Below are 17,874 nucleotides of genomic sequence, written 5' to 3'. Positions count from 1 at the left end.
TAATGGCGCAGTTCCCTCATTCCCCTTCCCTGTCCCCTTTTCCACCGGCGCCCACATTTCTTCGTGTGTGTCCCCTCGGGGGGGGGGGGGGGGGGGGGTGAGAAAAAATTCCCCGTCCAACATTCTTACATATTAGCCCTCCCCTCTCCCCACTTTACATTTCTGTGCCACCACCTCGCTACCTCTCTCCAGACATCAATTTCTCAAGTCTAGTCCAATTTCTCTTCCTGAATGAATGTCCATGCCTCCTCCGCTGTCTCGAAGTAGTGGTGTTTGCCCTGGTGTGTGACCCACAATCTTGCCGGCTGCAGCATCCCAAATTTGACTTTCTTCCTATGGAGTACCGCCTTGGCCCGATTGAAGCTCGCCCTCCTTCTCGCCACCTCCGCACTCCAATCTTGATATACGCGTATCACTGCGTTCTCCCACTTGCTGCTCCGTGTCCTCTTAGCCCAACTCAGGACCATCTCCCTGTCCCTGTAACGGTGGAATCTCACCACTATTGCTCGTGGTGTTTCCCCTGCCTTTGGTCTTCTCACGAGGACCCGGTACGCTCCCTCCACTTCCAGGGGGCCCGTTGGGGCCTCAGCTCCCATTAGAGTATGGAGCATCGTACTCACATACGCCCCAGCATCAGCCCCCTCTGTCCCTTCAGGGAGACCTAAAATCCTTAGATTCTTCCTCCTCGAGCTGTTCTCCAGGGCTTCCAGCCTTTCTATGCACCTCTTATGTAGTGCCTCGTGCATCTCCGTTTTTACCACCAGGCCCTGTATCTCGTCTTCATTCTCGGCTGCCTTTGCCTTCACTCCACGGAGTTCCATCACCTGGACCTTTTGTGTTTCCTTCAATCCCTCGAATGCCAGTAACATCGGCGCCAGCACCTCTTTCTTGAGCTCCTCCACACATCGTCGGAGGAACTCCTGCTGTTCCGGGCCCCATACCATCTGGGCTCCCTCGGCTGCCATCTTGCTTCTCCCTTCCCTTCCCTGCCGCTGCTCCAGAGGATCCTCCGCAATCTGGACACTGCTGTCGCTCCTTTCCATCCACACCCGGGGGGACTTCTTCCTTTGTCACCTCACACTGGGTTTGGCCGTAAAAAATTTCCGTTGGGGCTCCCGATAAGAGCCCAAAGGTCCGTTGAAACGGGAGGTGCCGAAACGTGTGGCTTAGCTGGTCATCGCCGCAACCTGAAGTCCCGACTTTACAACTTTAATCGGATGATCAGACTGAAGTGTTACCCACCTCAGGTCCATGCATCAACAGAGGTTGGTCTGAAATCCTGTACCTGAGAACATACAGCACACCCAGAAATAACTAGTCTCACTCTTAAGTCTGCAGTGTACACTTCTACTCTTGGTCTGGACACAAAGCCAACCTTTAACCTATACCCTGACATTGCCTCAGATTCAGACCTGTTGTTTTCAGCCAATTGGTCAATTTTGTTAAAATAAGCAAAATACTGAGGATGCTGGAATCTAAACAAGAACGCAAAATGCTGGGAAAACTCAGCAGGTTTGCCAATATTGTTCAGTTCTGACGAAGAGTCTGAAGAACTTGAAACATGGCGAAGATGATTCTGGATATGAGCGAAAGTAACAGGGTAGTTATTATGGGAGACTTTAACTTTCCAAATATTGACTGGAAAAGATATAGTTCGAGTACAATAGATGGGTCGTTTTTTGTACAGTGTGTGCAGGAGGGTTTCCTGAAACAATATGTTGACAGGCCAACAAGAGGCGAGGCCACGTTGGATTTGGTTTTGGGTAATGAACCAGGCCAGGTGTTGGATTTGGAGGTAGGAGAGCACTTTGGGGACAGTGACCACAATTCGGTGACGTTTACGTTAATGATGGAAAGGGATAAGTATACACCGCAGGGCAAGAGTTATAGCTGGGGGAAGGGCAATTATGATGCCATTAGACGTGACTTGGGGGGGATAAGGTGGAGAAGTAGGCTGCAAGTGTTGGGCACACTGGATAAGTGGGGCTTGTTCAAGGATCAGCTACTGCGTGTTCTTGATAAGTATGTACCGGTCAGACAGGGAGGAAGGCGTCGAGCGAGGGAACCGTGGTTTACCAGGGAAGTGGAATCTCTTGTTAAGAGGAAGAAGGAGGCCTATGTGAAGATGAAGTGTGAAGTTTCGGTTGGGTCGATGGATAGTTACAAGGTAGCGAGGAAGGATCTAAAGAGAGAGCTAAGACGAGCAAGGAGGGGACATGAGAAGTATTTGGCAGGAAGGATCAAGGAAAACCCAAAAGCTTTCTATAGGTATGTCAGGAATAAGCGAATGACTAGGGAAAGAGTAGGACCAGTCAAGGACAGGGATGGGAAATTGTGTGTGGAGTTTGAAGAGATAGGCGAGATACTAAATGAATATTTTTCGTCAGTATTCACTCAGGAAAAAGATAATGTTGTGGAGGAGAATGCTGAGCCCCAGGCTAATAGAATAGATGGCATTGAGGTACGTAGGGAAGAGGTGTTGGCAATTCTGGACAGGCTGAAAATAGATAAGTCCCCGGGACCTGATGGGATTTATCCTAGGATTCTATGGGAGGCCAGGGAAGAGATTGCTGGACCTTTGGCTTTGATTTTTATGTCATCATTGGCTACAGGAATAGTGCCAGAGGACTGGAGGACAGCAAATGTGGTCCCTTTGTTCAAAAAGGGGAGCAGAGACAACCCCGGCAACTATAGACCGGTGAGCCTCACGTCTGTAGTGGGTAAAGTCTTGGAGGGGATTATAAGGGACAAGATTTATAATCATCTAGATAGGAATGATATGATCAGGGATAGTCAGCATGGCTTTGTGAAGGGTAGGTCATGCCTCACAAACCTTATTGAGTTCTTTGAGAAGGTGACTGAACAGGTAGACGAGGGTAGAGCAGTTGATGTGGTGTATATGGATTTCAGCAAAGCGTTTGATAAGGTTCCCCACGGTAGGCTATTGCAAAAAATACGGAGGCTGGGGATTAAGGGTGATTTAGAGATGTGGATCAGAAATTGGCTAGCTGAAAGAAGACAGAGGGTGGTGGTTGATGGGAAATGTTCAGAATGGAGTACAGTCACAAGTGGAGTACCACAAGGATCTGTTCTGGGGCCATTGCTGTTTGTCATTTTTATCAATGACCTCGAGGAAGGCACAGAAGGGTGGGTGAGTAAATTTGCAGACGATACTAAAGTCGGTGGTGTTGTCGATAGTGTGGGAGGATGTAGCAGGTTACAGAGGGATATAGATAAGCTGCAGAGCTGGGCTGAGAGGTGGCAAATGGAGTTTAATGTAGAGAAGTGTGAGGTGATTCACTTTGGAAGGAATAACAGGAATGCGGAATATTTGGCTAATGGTAAAGTTCTTGAAAGTGTGGCTGAGCAGAGGGATCTAGGTGTCCATGTACATAGATCCCTGAAAGTTGCCACCCAGGTTGATAGGGTTGTGAAGAAGGCCTATGGAGTGTTGGCCTTTATTGGTAGAGGGATTGAGTTCCGGAGTCGGGAGGTCATGTTGCAGCTGTACAGAACTCTGGTCCGGCCGCATTTGGAGTATTGCGTACAGTTCTGGTCACCGCATTATAGGAAGGACGTGGAGGCTTTGGAGCGGGTGCAGAGGAGATTTACCAGGATGTTGCCTGGTATGGAGGGAAAATCTTATGAGGAAAGGCTGACGGACTTGAGGTTGTTTTCGTTGGAGAGAAGAAGTTTAAGAGGAGACTTAATAGAGGCATACAAAATGATCAGGGGGTTGGATAGGGTGGACAGTGAGAGCCTTCTCCCGCGGATGGATATGGCTGGCACGAGGGGACATAACTTTAAACTGAGGGGTAATAGATATAGGACAGAGGTCAGAGGTAGGTTCTTTACGCAAAGAGTAGTGAGGCCGTGGAATGCCCTACCTGCTACAGTAGTGAACTCGCCAACATTGAGGGCATTTAAAAGTTTATTGGATAAACATATGGATGATAATGGCATAGTGTAGGTTAGATGGCTTTTGTTTCGGTGCAACATCGTGGGCCGAAGGGCCTGTATTGCGCTGTATTGTTCTATGTTCTATGTTCTATTAACTCTGTCTCTTTTCTAATAATGCAGGCAGATGTTTTTCCAGCGTCCTCTGTTCTTGGTCAATGTTGTTCTTGGGTTAATTTCATTGTACTGATCATTTGTGCACATTGTCTTAAGCATGAAGACAATGGGGCATTTTGAGATGTTCCCCTTATCTAAAATTAGACAAGCTTCTATTTATTATGGATGTTACTTTTAGTCATCCAAGGACAGGCCAGAGTGATTCGTATCTTTGGATAGCTGCCTGTTCTCTCCTCCCACAGATAAAAAGATCCAGTTTTCAGTAACTACTTGATTATTAATTACTTATTCTTCAATTACTGCACAATTGAGGTTCACTGCTCCATCCAATTATCTGTTGTTGGCTGGTTATTTAATGAGATGGTGTGATTGTATAACTGTGAGCATCACAAATTGGCTACTTTTTAGACATATAAATTAAAACCTGCATCTTGACCTTGTTAGCTCACCTCAATGAATGCAAAATGAAAATACCTATAAGTGGTCAAGTTACACTAAAACCCGACCGCCCAGGCCTGTATATAAGTCTGGCTGGGCTCAGTATCATGCAGATCAACGTGGCAAAACTGTTGTCATGCATTGATGTGGCATTTAGACAATTCAATTTCAATTGGAGTTGGCATTAATTACAAATTTCTGTTGCACAAGCAGATGCACATGGATCGAAATGGATCGTTAGTGAGCTACTGTTCTCTTAAGGTCACAAAATTTTATACACCTTCCCTCTATTTCACTGACTTTGAGTTCTGGAGAAAAAACATAAAACAGCATTGATAATACATTGAATCATAGAATTTACAGGGCAGAAGGAGGCCATTTGGCCCATCGAGTCTGCACCGGCCCTTGGAAAGAGCCCCCTACTTAAGCCCACGCCTCCACCATACCCCGTAACCCAGCAACCCAACCTAACAATTTGGACACCAAGGGCAGTTTATCATGGCCAATCCACCTAACTTGCACATCTTTGGACTGTGGGAAGAAACCGGAGCACCCGGAGGAAACGCGCACAGACATGGGGAGAAAATGCAAACTCCACACAGACACTCACCCAAGACCGGAATTGAACTCGGGTCCTTGGAGCTACGAGGCAGCAGTGCTAACCACTGTGCCTCTGTGGCGCCCATCTTTATTGTTCTCTTAATCCTCTGACATCCTGATATTAGATGGCCCTGAACTGATTTGACCGACTTAAATTCTGCACCTTGATGTGTGGAACCAACAGCTCAAGCTCCCCCTTCCCCAAATTTCCAGATGACGTGATTTTCCAATTTCACGTCAGCCATTTTAAGTTTTTTTCATCCTGTGAATCAAAATAGGGACTCAAAACTTTATTGTTTGAATGCCCACATCTTTTTCTGTTGTATTAATAGAGCTAGGTCAGCATATAAATCCAGAGAGCTATTTCATTTCCACAAGGTTCACCAGACAGTTGAATCAGTTTTTCACTTTGTGTGGAGAACCTGATGGTGATATCAGAATGTCATCCGACTCAGTTTATTGAAACATCTTGGGCTGATTTTGATAATTCCCATTTCAGACTTGGCAGAATAATTAGTCATATTACATCAATTATTTCTAATTTGGCAGCCAAATAATTTGACAGCTCTACAATGACGCTCCATCTTGCCTTGATTGGCAGGAGTATCTGCTCCTCCTGATTGCCAGTTGCTTCGATTCACCTGGAATGTGGAGAATACCAAGGCATTGTAGTATTAAATAATGCTTCTTTGTATTTATTGGGATTTTTTACTTTTAATGATTCATTTGCATCTGATTATATATCATGTAGAACCTATCCATCTAACTCCATTGATAAAGACATATCTGCTAAATGGAAGCAGCTTGGCAGAACAGGAAAGTGATGCTGTTGCTGTTTAAACATCAACAGCTCAATTCCAAAACGCATGAATATTAAAGTACTTGGCAGAATTGGAATTGGCCAACATGTCGACTTGTTGAGGAAATTGTATAGTTTCACAGATAGTTTCTGAATCACAGCCCAGAAACCTCTAATAAAATGTTCCTGTGAACCGTCCCCTTTCGATGGGGGCCAGGGGATGGTGGGGGGCAGTTGTCGTCCTTCACCTGGCTTATTTCCTCTGAAACATGGTGGTCAAATGATACATATAATATTCTGCAGTGGATAACTTTCATTTATCTTCCCTCACTTTACCATCAGGCAGTCAAGTGCAACTAGAATTAATTTCACTCGTGCTTTTTATGAGATAGTCTTTGTACGCTCCGTTTTGGTTTGCTGATTTCTATAAAATAGGGTCTTTGCAAACCACAAATACAAATCCACATCTCCACTTCAAAGTGATTTGCCATAAGGAGCAGCACCATGTCTGATCAGGATTGACTGTCGATATTCAAATGTATTATGTAAGCAATGCAATGCCCAAGGACAGTTTGTAATAAAATGGAAAGGTGACAAACAGCAGTGTTTGACCAAAGTTTAACCTTGACCCAAGACATATATTCATAATTCAGTGTCTTGCTACCAGTCCTTCTGTAGCCAGTCTATCGGCGGTCAGCATTAGGTGTTATGTGTGTGGGTGATTGAAGTTTTGTGCAAAGTCTCTTTAAGGAGCCAGTCATGTGACATGTGTGATGTCATTGACTACATCGTGAGCTTTTACCCTTAATCTGGTATCAACCCACGTACACTTGTAAGAGACCTTCCTGTTTATTTCCTTTGTTCCCGCTTTCTTTTTTTTTCTTTTATTAATTTTGGTTCGCGACCAATATTCAGAATGTGCCTTTAAGCAGAGGACTCAAGCTGAGGCAACCTGCTTGTCAGGGAATTGTGTTCCTAGGTTTTGTATTTTGGATCAGAGAAAACAGCCTCGTCAGCGCAAAATGAATCGTAGGAACCAGCTTTGGAGGAAGTTGGTTTGATTGGTTGGCTGGCAACCTTTGAGTTGGCCAAGGATAGTGATCTGTTGGGCAACAGGCAATGATTGTTTCCTGTGTTAGGTTTTCTGAGAGAACTGGGGAGAATTGCTTAAACTGTGGGAGTGAAAGGAACATTCTCTCTCTTTTGCTCTCTCAACCTGCTGAAGTAAAAGAAGCTGCTTGATTGCTCCAAAACCAGTGAAGGCCTGGCACATCTTTGCTGTAAGTTAGAATAATCCTGAATCTACAGATAAAGTAGACAACCTTTCCAGAAAAGACCATCCCAAACCTAAAATGAAGAAACATCGAAACGAAAGCTTGAACTACAGAAAGACACAAACTTTAAGCCATCCTAGTGCATCAAAGATCCTTTATCCTTTTATTTATAATATTTTCCTTACCTCTTAATCACTCTTTCCCTCTGTGTTGTGTAGAGAGTGGGGATAGTTAGAAAAGGTGAAGGGTTGAGAAAGGGGTGTTAGTTACATTATCCTGCCAGTTTAATTATAGTGCTGTACATAATAGAATGTTACTTGTGTTAAAGTTACAAACCTGGTGTCTGCAGTTTATTGGGCTCAGTCAAGGACCCTCAGATATTTTAACATAACATCTAATTTTACATGTGTTACGACTACGGGTCAAGTGGGACTGGAATTGACCGCACATTAGCCTGGGGTGTTGTGGCATGGTGAAGACCTATCTAATAAACCACTGTTAATCTTGTATTCAACCCATGTGCATCAGCAATCTATTTCTTTTGAACTGTTAGTCCAGAAATACAACAGATTACAGAAAGAAAACTGGCGACGAGGAACGGATCAGAAAAAATGTATATTTTTCAGAAGAAAGAGAAAAATCTGAAGTTTGACCATTGAGAGTTAAGCTGCTTCAACAGATCAATCAATCAAGCAGATTAACAGAAGGTCAGAAATCGCACCTGGCATCAGAACCGCTAAGGTTTTTAGACAGAAATTTAAAGGAAGGGTTCATACCGATTTTAAACCAGCACACCGAGGGGTTCAGGGGGCAGAACTCACCTGTCCAGTACAGTGAGACCTGGAGCGGGGCAGAGAATAAAAGATTCTGACAGCTTGTGACTTAAAGCTGTTACAAATTGGTAATTTGGCTGAATGTAACTCCACCATTAATTTAAGAGAAGTTGAGAGAGCATTCCGATATAATGACATTCCGATATCCGGGACATTTTGGCACAATGGACTTATCTGATGAAGACTCAGAGAACTGGAAATTATGCTCAGAAAAATTGTATTATTATATTCTCGCCAATAAAATTTTGGAAGATATTCAGGTCTCTGCATTCCTCGGTACAATTGAAAGCAAAACTTTCAATTTGTTGAGCAGCTTGCTTCAGCCCAAGAATCCCAGAGTTAACATGTATTTAGAATTAGTTAAAATATTAGAAGACCATTATGCACCAGTCATTGATTATTGTGGAGAGGTTTTGATTTCATCGAAGAAATCAGAAGGGGAAAAAAATTACCCAGTTCGTTGCAACCCTCAAACGACTTGCAAAGTTTTGCGAATTTAGCGACTTGTTAGGTTACGCAATTAGTGATCGTTTGGGGTGTGGTTTGAAAAAATAAGGCCATTCGGAGAAGATTATTAACAGAACTAAATCCAAGTCTGAAGACTGTAACAGATATTGCCGTTTCCATGGAGCTAAGAAGGCTTCTCAGAACGGAGCGAGCATGAGAATTCATAAACTGGCTGCCGCCCAGAGGACGTCAACTCAGAAACATACATGTCATCGCTGTGCAAGTAAGGGCCATTCACAGGCTGATTGTTGGAGAAAGGATAGCCATTGTAAAAATTGTGGCAGAACTGGGCACTCAGCAAGGGCTTGCTGGAGTAAAATAACTTCTCCAGAGAAGAAGGCTCAAAAAAGATGCAGAACTCATCCAAAGGAAGCACAAAATTAATTGAATTAAGAAAATTCACAATGTGGAAGAAAAAAACAATCACAGTGAAGCTATAGCACTTCATTCTGATGAAGAGCTGAAGCTGAACGTACTCTCAGTCTCAGGTGGTTTACATTTTAGTGAACTGAATGGACAACCTATCAAAATGGAAGTCGAAACAGGGGCTGACGGAGGATGATCCTTTGAATGCGGAGGTCGTTGGGGTGAAAAGTGAGGACAAGAGGGCTGACTGTCTCCCTGATTCCTGAGCCCATTTACAAACTGAAACTTAATAACATGCCTTTGAAGCCAGCAAATGTGATCTTCAGGACCTAGACTGAGGAAATAATGCCTCTGAGAGGTCACATTACAGTCATGATATGTTATGTTGTTGGTGTAACATAAGTGGCTTCCTTGTGGTGCACTTGACAAAGGAAGGTTCAGACGTGGAGATAGCTTCAGCACGTTTATTAAACTATTTACACTTCTATTACTCGGGTTCGACACTACTGCTAATCCTACAATAGCTACCCAGACTGACTAACCAGTTGCTGCAATCCAAGTGGTGGGTGTAATATTGAATCAACCCTGTGTCTGTACTCACTGACTGTCTCCACTGGAAAGAGGCAGATTATGTGTGTGGTGTACTTTATATATGGGTTGGTGTAATGCCCCCCTGTGGTTGTGTCACCTCCTTGTGTATCGTGAATGTCTATTGGTCGTGTCCTATCCATTTGATCTATTGGTTGAGTGTGTGTGTGTGTGATGTCTCTTGTGCTCCCTCTAGTATCTAGCTAGCCTACATGTATTTACATTGATGCACATCACCACATCTTCCCTTTTTTATATGTTACATATTTTTTGTACACTTTGAGAAAATTGAACAAAGAACAGGTAGATAAGGTAAAGTATATACAAGTCATGGGAACAGTGATTAAACAATAAGTCCAAATCAAATGTGCGAGTCCAAAACCCTTCAAATCATCAGGGTCAAATGTCTCTCTTTTGGTGGTGAGTTTGATGGTGGCATGTCCTTGTGAACGCCATCGGTGTCCCTGTGTATCAGTAACCAAGAAGTGGTCAAATCACTTCGCCGTCTGATTTGGAGTCTTTTTTTCCCGATGTTTGTGGTGATGCTGTCGGATGGCATCTTGTAGCTGATTAGGTGTTGACGTTGAAGAGGTACCATCAACAGTATCATTCGAGGTCATGGATGTGCCATATGTTGAAGTTGGATAAGACTGTACATACTGGTGCTGTGCTGGAAGGGTGATCCTGCTGAGAACCGTTGAAGCTTGTCGAATTGGAAACAGAATTGCTGCTGGCATAAATACCTGGTGATGGTGTGAAACTTGCATCTGATAGGAATATGCCGTCTGGCCAGGCTGGGGTGCAGCAAATCCTGGGCTGTAACTGAGGCATCCAGTCTGTAGTGCAGATTGCGCTTGCGGTAGTCCTCCTTCGGTCTTGATTCCATTAGTGGGCAATCCGTAGTGCTGGCCTGTTTGAGAATATGCTGCATAGACTGCTGGCTGCTGCATGCCTGAATACTGGGTTTGTCCAGCATGAGCTGTCATTGGCTGCACTGCTGGTGTGGAAAAAATGTGTGGATATAGCTGTGGTGAATATTGGTGTATTCCACGTGGACTGTAACCGCTGCTTGTTATTACTGACCCAGTGTAATTGTTAAGTGATCCATCTCCTGTCGTTGTGGCATCTGGTGTCACCCTGAGCGTGCCATCACTGAGGTTGCGGCACTCCCTGTCTGGAGTAAAGTCCGGCTTACGTGAATCAGAGTCGGCGTTTGGTTGCTCCCCATCTGGAGTCTGGACTGTTTTAACTGAGTCAATGTTGGTTTGTTGATGCTCCCCGTCCGGAGTCTTAGCAGGTTCACTGGAGTCAGCTGAGATTTCTTGAAGCTGCATGTCTGGAGTTGGAACATGCAGGAATGCATTGACTTGTGGAGAGGTTCGAGCGAATGAGGGTGGAAGTATCGTGGTGTCACCGGAGTCACCAGTGGTCTCACCGTGATCGTCGAGTGCCTCTGTACACACTAGCTGAGGTCTGCCACTTTGCATATCTTGCATGGGAAGTGGGATGCTGTCGTCACTCGTCTCACATACTGTGGGTAGATCCTCAGTAGCTGCTTGTTGTTCACTTGGGTTGGGTAAATTGTCAGAGTCTTCATCTGGTGGTGCAAACACTGTGGGTGGACTGTCATTGTCTTGCTGTTGTCCTTCCTTTGGGCTTGGACTGTCATCATCGCTTTGTTCTTCACTGTAGCATGATAGACCGTCATGGTCATCCTACTGTGCACTGGAGCGTTGTAGACTGTCATTCCATGTGAAAGAAGGTTGTTTTACTGCTTTAAAAGATTTTTTCTTTGATTTGGGATGTTTCCCCTTTAAATGGGTGTGGTCCAGGGCCTTTGACGTCATGACGCATGTGACGTAGCGCGTCGGAAGCGATTGTGCATGCGCAGATCGCTGTTCCTTTACTGATGGCCGTTTTCGTGATTGCGCATGCGCGGCGTCTCGCAACTGTGCAAGTGCAGTCCCTTTAGAAAGATGGCCGCCGATCAATATCGTTCTCTGCTCCGGGATCTCGGCCTCGTGGTGAGTTCTTCTCTTACCTTTTCTTGCTGGTTGGAGTGTGTTTTCCTCACACAATTTGCCGAATTTGTCCAGAACTGCCTGGATGTCGCTCCTGTTTTGCATCTTGGAGAACTTGAATTTTTAAAAGATTTCTTCTGCTCTGGCACCGGCGATGGTGAGGAGAAGCTCTGTCTTTTCAGCATCGGCCAGGTCTTCTAGTTCGGCTGCCACCAGGAAGATTTCAAACATTTGCCGGAATACCTGCCAGTTTTTGCGGAGATCGCCGTGGCACTGGAGCTGCTGCGGAACCCGGATCTCGAACATCTTGCCTGGGTATCATTGCTGGTTGTCACTGTACGCTGAGGTATGGCTATCTGGATTGAAACAGTTCAGTCCTGGTACCATGATTTGTTATGTTGTAGGTATAACATAAGCGGCTTCCTTGTGGTGCACTTGACAAAGGAAGGTTCAGACGTGGAGATTACTTCAATACGTTTTTTGAACTATTTACACTTCTATTACTCGGGTTCGACGCTACTGCTAATCCTACTATAGCTACCCAGACTGACTAACCAGTTGCTGCAATCCAAGTGGTGGGTGTAATATTGAATCAACCCTGTGTCTCTACTCACTGACTGTCTCCACTGGAAAGAGGCAGATCATGTGTGTGGTGTCCTTTATATATGGGTTGGTGTAATGCCCCCCTGTGGTCGTGTCACCTCCTTGTGTATTGTGAATGTCTATTGGTCGTGCCCTATCTACTTGGTCTATTGGTTGAGTGTGTGTGTGTGTGTGATGTCTCTTGTGCTCCCTCTAGTATCTAGCTAGCCTACATGTATTTACATTGATGCACATCACCACAAGTCAAGGTTGTACTAAGTGGACAAACTGCAGACTGCCACTCCATGTGGTCCTAGGAGGTTTTCCAGCCCTCTTTGCCACTCTGAATTGGAAAGGATTGAACTGAATTAGAGCACTGTCAACTGCTTTGTTGGTTCAAAGTCAGACTTGCAGACAATCATGGAAAAATACAACCGTGCTTTTGAAGACACATTGGGGTCCATGAAAGGGAGTACATGATTGTTGAAGATGAAGGAAATTAGCCAGACAAAATTTCTCAAGCCTCGAGCTGTACCCTATGGCAGCGTTTTTTAAACTTTTGTTCCGGGGACCCATTTTCACCAACTGGCCAACATTCGGGACCCATGGCAGCCGACATTTGGGACCCACGCCGGCCGCCCTTCACGACCCAAGCTGGCCGACCTTCGCGACCCACACTGGCCGACCTGCGCGACCCACCATTTTCTCTTCCCTTGTTTGCTGCTGACAAAGTGGAAGAATTACAATTGTGCCCAAAGCTCATGATGGCGACGTTCGGGGGCCGTGACCTGCTCTCTGCCTCCCTCAGGCAGGACGATTACATAGAATTTTAAAAAACATCTTCTGTGTTCCCAATTGCGCAAATTTGCGGTCTTCAGCCGCAGCAGCCGGCTTTTATATTCAGTTTTTCTTTATTTTTTTGCAAATTATAAGTGTTGTTGCACGGCACGTTTAATCAAAGAGACCAAAGCCTATGTCATCGTCAGACTCTTCAGATTCTTCCTGTTTCTTTTCTTCCTTTTTCTCTTCAGGCGCAACAGGGGCAGCGGTGGAAACAACTGCTGCAGCAGCTGGGGCACTGCTACCAGCATCAACGTTGCAGATCAGACTTTTGATGTCAATATTAGCCAATGCCTTGGCAAACTGACTAGGCCAGAAAGGCTCAATGGTCACACCAGCTGTCTTAATCAGGGCATTAAGTTTCTCTTCGTTGACAGTGACCTTGTTGTCGTGCAGGATGAGCGCGCTGTAGATACAGGTGAGTTCCGAAGTGAAGGCCATGATGCTGAATCTCTGCGGGTGAGTCCGATGGTGCTAGTTGCCGGGGGGGAAACTCGGCCTTAGCTTCGTCAGAAGAACCGAGCACTTCTGAACCGGCCAGCGAGCAGCAGCCGGCTTTAAACTATGCCAGCTGTGAGCGGCTTTTTACCAAATTAAAAAAATGCGGTCGCACTGCGCTTGCGTACCCGCTCACCAGTGCGCATGTGCAGAGATCCAGGACCCCAGGAGAATCCCTTGCCGACTTTCTATCCAGGCTACGCAGGATTGCGGAGTACTGTGACTATGGTGAGACCTTGTCAGAAATGTTCAGCGACCGTTTGGTTTGCGGTATAACAATGCGGCCACCCAGAGAAAGTTGTTAGCTCAGCCAACATTGACTTTTCAACGGGTCATTCAAAAAGTATTGTCCCGAGAGAGTGCCGAACGAGGAGTGCAGGAGATACAGGGAATGGAAGTGCATGCCTTGGGGCGCAACCCCTTCCATCCGAAAACGTCCCCCGCACTCCTGCGGTACCTTGGGCGAGACGACGTCTGGATCGACGCCAGTGGCCGTCGGGCATTCCTCCGCGAAGGGAGCCTTCTCCAGAACCAATGGATGTGGAGCCATGTCTGTGTCAGACTTGTTGACGCCGACCCCGTCGTGGACTCCAGTCCTGGGGGCGCGTCGTTCCAACCGAAACTGGGACCAGCCCAGAGGCCGTACCTTCCAATTAATTGGGTTCTATACACCGATCAATACCTGCTACCATTGATTGGAGATTTGTTTGCAGGCCTAGCTGGAGGACAGAAGTTCAGGAAGATTAACATATCGCAGGCATGGCAGCTGAACGTCAACACCCGCTCACCTTCATCATTCACAAAGGCCTATTCCGCTACAAGAGATTACCTTTTGGAATAACGTCAGCACCAAATTTATTTCAATGATCAATGGACCAAATCTTTAATGGCTTATAGGGGTACATCTCGAACACTTCCCTTCCTTGACCTCTCTCACCTAGCATTTCTGGGGATGCACCTGTCAGCATTCCACAGCAACCGTTTCCTCTAGCACCTGCCACTTTATCTCCTCCCTCCTCACCATCCATGGGCCTAAACATACTTTCTAGGTGAAGCAGTGCTTCACGTGCACCTCCTTCAATCTGGTCCAATGCATTTGCTGCTCCCAAGGTGGTCTATTCTACATTGGAGAGACTAAACACAGATTGGATGATCGCTTTGCGGAACATCTTTGGTCCATCCACAAGCAGGACCCAGACTTGCCATTTGAATCACCGTCCTGCTCTCCTATCCACATGTCTGTCCTTGGCCAGCTGTTTCAGTGAAGCCCAATGCAAACTGGAGGAACAGAACCTCATCTTCCGATTAGGCACGTTATAGCCTTCCAGACTTGAAATTGAGTTCAACAACCTCAGACTAAACTCTCTCCTCCACCTTCACCCCACTTTTATCTCTTATCAATTCATTTTCATTTCCTCCATTGATTCATTTTTCCTTCAGTCTTTTCATCCCGCTTTCCATCTTGTCTTTCCCTTACCACTGTCTCTCTTACCCCCATCCCACCCCAAGTGGGCCATTTGTTCCCTGTTCCACACTGCTTACCTTTGTTCTGCCAGTAACATATTCTGATCTTTAACAAGCTATATCTTAGCCATGATCGCCATCATTTACATTCCCTTTGTCTTTTGTTCACGGCACCTCACCCTAGCCTCCACCTATCGCTGACCCACCATTCAGCCCTCGACATTTGTCTTCCATAGTTGCCTCTGTTCAGAACTCTCTTGTCAGAAGATTTGCCTCTGAGCATTTATTTTCATTGATAAGTCTGGATTGTTGTAAGAAATGAATAGTTGTTGAGAATTTTTTTTATGTTAGCGCAGTCTGCATATTGGAACTAGTGTCCTTCATGACGGACACTTTGGACCTGCGATTCCAATGTGAATAGTAACAGATAAGAGAAGGATGACCTTTAATCAATCTGCTCTTCACATTTTCATTTTTCTATTAATCTTTATTTGACATTTCCAATTCCAAGCAAAACTCAGTGAAGATCCAGCAATTATTAATTTCGATAAGAAAGGTTAGCTGAACAAGGGCATTGTACCTATAAATGGAGGGGAATAACATGTGTTCTCAATTTGTGATTATTTAAATGCCACAGTAAGTCTTGGAAATTCATAAATAGCATGCATCAGCATTTTCTCTCACTTATTTGTCGAGGAATGTGGACTTTGTGATGAGCTCTCGCTGAAACTTTGCCTATAACCTTGAGATGGCCTATGTTTGAACAGCGTACCACACAAGGCCTTGAGTAATATCATTTTTCAACTCCAAGAAAATCTTATTATAATGTAGATTTAATAAGGATGGATTGTTCAACTGTTCCATTGGTTTATGCTAAACAATATCTAAAGGATATATTTTACCAATTAAGTGAGGCAACGCACTATGTAATTTGGATGAATGGGAAGGCCCCTTTGAAAGAAGGATTGTACCTTTCAATTATTTAAAACGAAAGCAATTTTTAATGTTTGGTCGTTATTGTGTTGGGAATCGTCGCATCATCGCAGTGAAGACGTTAAAAGGTCAAATATGATTGACGTAACTGGAATGACAAATCCTTGTGGGCCCCATCACTTCCTTCCTGCCCCCGGGTGCTTGCTGGCCCCCGGGCTACTCCCTGGGATGGCAGGAAGGCGTGGGTTAGCTCCGGAGGTGCTACCATCACCTGACCCTGCCAGTCCTGGAGGTACGCCCTCATCTGAACTATGGTCTTGATGCCATCAGCCATGGCGCACTGAGACTGCGTTATGTCTTTCAGCGAGTGTGACATGTCCCTCACTGCCTCAGTCATGTCCCTCTGTACCTGTGACATGTCTCTCTGTGAATGGCTAAGGCCAGTCAGCGCCCAGCCAATGTTCTCGATGCCCTCAGCCATGACTCTTTGTGAATAGGTTAAGCTCTGGAGCGCTTCAACAATATCCATGTGTACCCACGACATGTCCGCCTGTGACTGGGCTCTCCTACCCTGTGCCATGGAGAACACAATGTGCCCAAGCTTTGGATGTCTTGGCACATGGCTCTGAGGTCTTGCCCAGGTCTTCCATTGCAGACGCCAGCCTTTCAGTGTTGGCCTAGGTGCCAAGCATTGTCGACACCATCTCCTGTGCCTGAAGTCAGCTAGGCTCTTCCAGTTGTTTTTGCAAGCACTGGAAAGTTGCTGACAACCCTCTCCTGTAGATTCTGGGCGAGATTCTCCGTTTGGGAGACGATTGCGTGGATTCTCTGAACCCGCCCCGGCTTGGAGAATTGGGATTGATGCCGAGACGTCCCGCGACGCCAGGTCGCGATTCTCCGGCGACCGGAGAATCGGCACCAGTTGCGTGGGTGCGGTCGATGTGGCGCTAGTTGGTTGCCGTTGAAAGAGGCCCCCGTGGCAATTCTCCGCGGTTGACTGGCCAAGTTCCCGCCGCCATGGTTCACTTATGGTTCCAACCGGCGGGAGGTCGGCGTCACGGCTGCAGTGGCTGTCCTGGTGGGTTCCACCCGGCGGGTGCTTGGTGTCACGGCTGTGGCCGTCCTGGTGGAGAGGCGGGCGTATCAGTCTCCAGGGGGGGGGGGGCTCCATGATGGCTAGGCCCGCGATCGGGGCCACCGATCGGCTGGCGCGTGCGGTCCGGGGGGGGGGGCTTACCACGCCGGCGTTGCGCAACATGACAGAGCAACACAGTGGGCCCGCGCGGAAGAGGCCGCCGCGGCGAGCAGGGCTGTGTACGGCAGCTGGAGAAGTGTGGAGCACTCCATCGCTGTGCTAGCCCCCTGTGGGCAACAGAATCGCTAGGCCAAGAGGCCCATTGACGCTGGCGTGAAACACTCCTGTGTTTACGCCAGCGTCAACATTTAGCCACGTTTTCCGAGAATCCCGGCCTATTTATGCATGGCAAGGAATATGAGTGAATCCTGCTATTGGCCAGCCATTTTGAGTGGGCTGCCCGATAGCGAAGTCCTTTGGCTGGCCACCCCCTCCCCCCCCCCGACCCCACCCCCAATCCTCGCATTTCAAAGCAGCAGGGACACCCAGGGAACCCCTTATTAGGGAGACCCCCAGGGATCTTCTTAATAGGTAAATACCCCCAGGGATCCCCTTAATAGGGAGACCGCACCTGGACCCCCTTAAAAGGGAGACACCCCAGGGACCTTCTAACTAAAGCAGCCCCCTAACTAAAGGAACCCACCACAGAGACCCTCTAACTAGAGGATCCCCTTAAATAGAGACCCCCCCCCCCCCACAGACCCCCCTGACAAAAATACTGCCTGGAAGCTGTAAAGCATCCAGACAGGGGCAGTGACAGAAATGACAGTTTTAACACAAACCTGGAAGCACCACCTGTCGATTCCTGGAAAGAAAACAGCTGTGGCCTGTGTTTCTACCCCTCAGATCCTGTAGCTGCAACCCATTCATTCATTTCCAATAGTGGGCTGTGATTGACAGCTTCCACAAAGCAGCTGGATCG

At 46.5% G+C, this 17,874-nt stretch overlaps 2 protein-coding genes across 5 annotated transcripts in view; one reads left to right on the top strand and one right to left on the bottom strand.

Moving 5' to 3' along the window:
• vps8 (VPS8 subunit of CORVET complex) overlaps window positions 1-17,874 on the top strand; it is a 1,010,867-nt gene that overhangs the window by 597,280 nt on the left and 395,713 nt on the right. The gene's annotated exons all lie outside the window — the stretch shown is intronic.
• LOC140407813 (large ribosomal subunit protein P1-like) lies at window positions 13,034-13,363 on the bottom strand. Of its 2 annotated transcripts, XM_072495063.1 has the most exons (2): window positions 13,298-13,363; window positions 13,034-13,225 (listed from the first exon to the last, which is right to left on the bottom strand). In XM_072495063.1, the coding sequence occupies exons 1-2, from the start codon at window positions 13,361-13,363 to the stop codon at window positions 13,034-13,036; spliced, it is 258 nt and encodes an 85-aa protein (XP_072351164.1). The 2 variants fall into 2 exon arrangements, with proteins under 2 accessions (XP_072351164.1, XP_072351163.1); XM_072495062.1 differs by having other exon boundaries at window positions 13,034-13,363.

This window comes from Scyliorhinus torazame, chromosome 2 (assembly GCF_047496885.1).
Source record: "Scyliorhinus torazame isolate Kashiwa2021f chromosome 2, sScyTor2.1, whole genome shotgun sequence".
NCBI classification, from domain to species: Eukaryota; Metazoa; Chordata; class Chondrichthyes; order Carcharhiniformes; family Scyliorhinidae; genus Scyliorhinus; species Scyliorhinus torazame.
The sequence above is the reverse complement of the archived record's forward strand: the minus strand, read 5'-3'. Positions and strand labels throughout refer to the sequence as shown.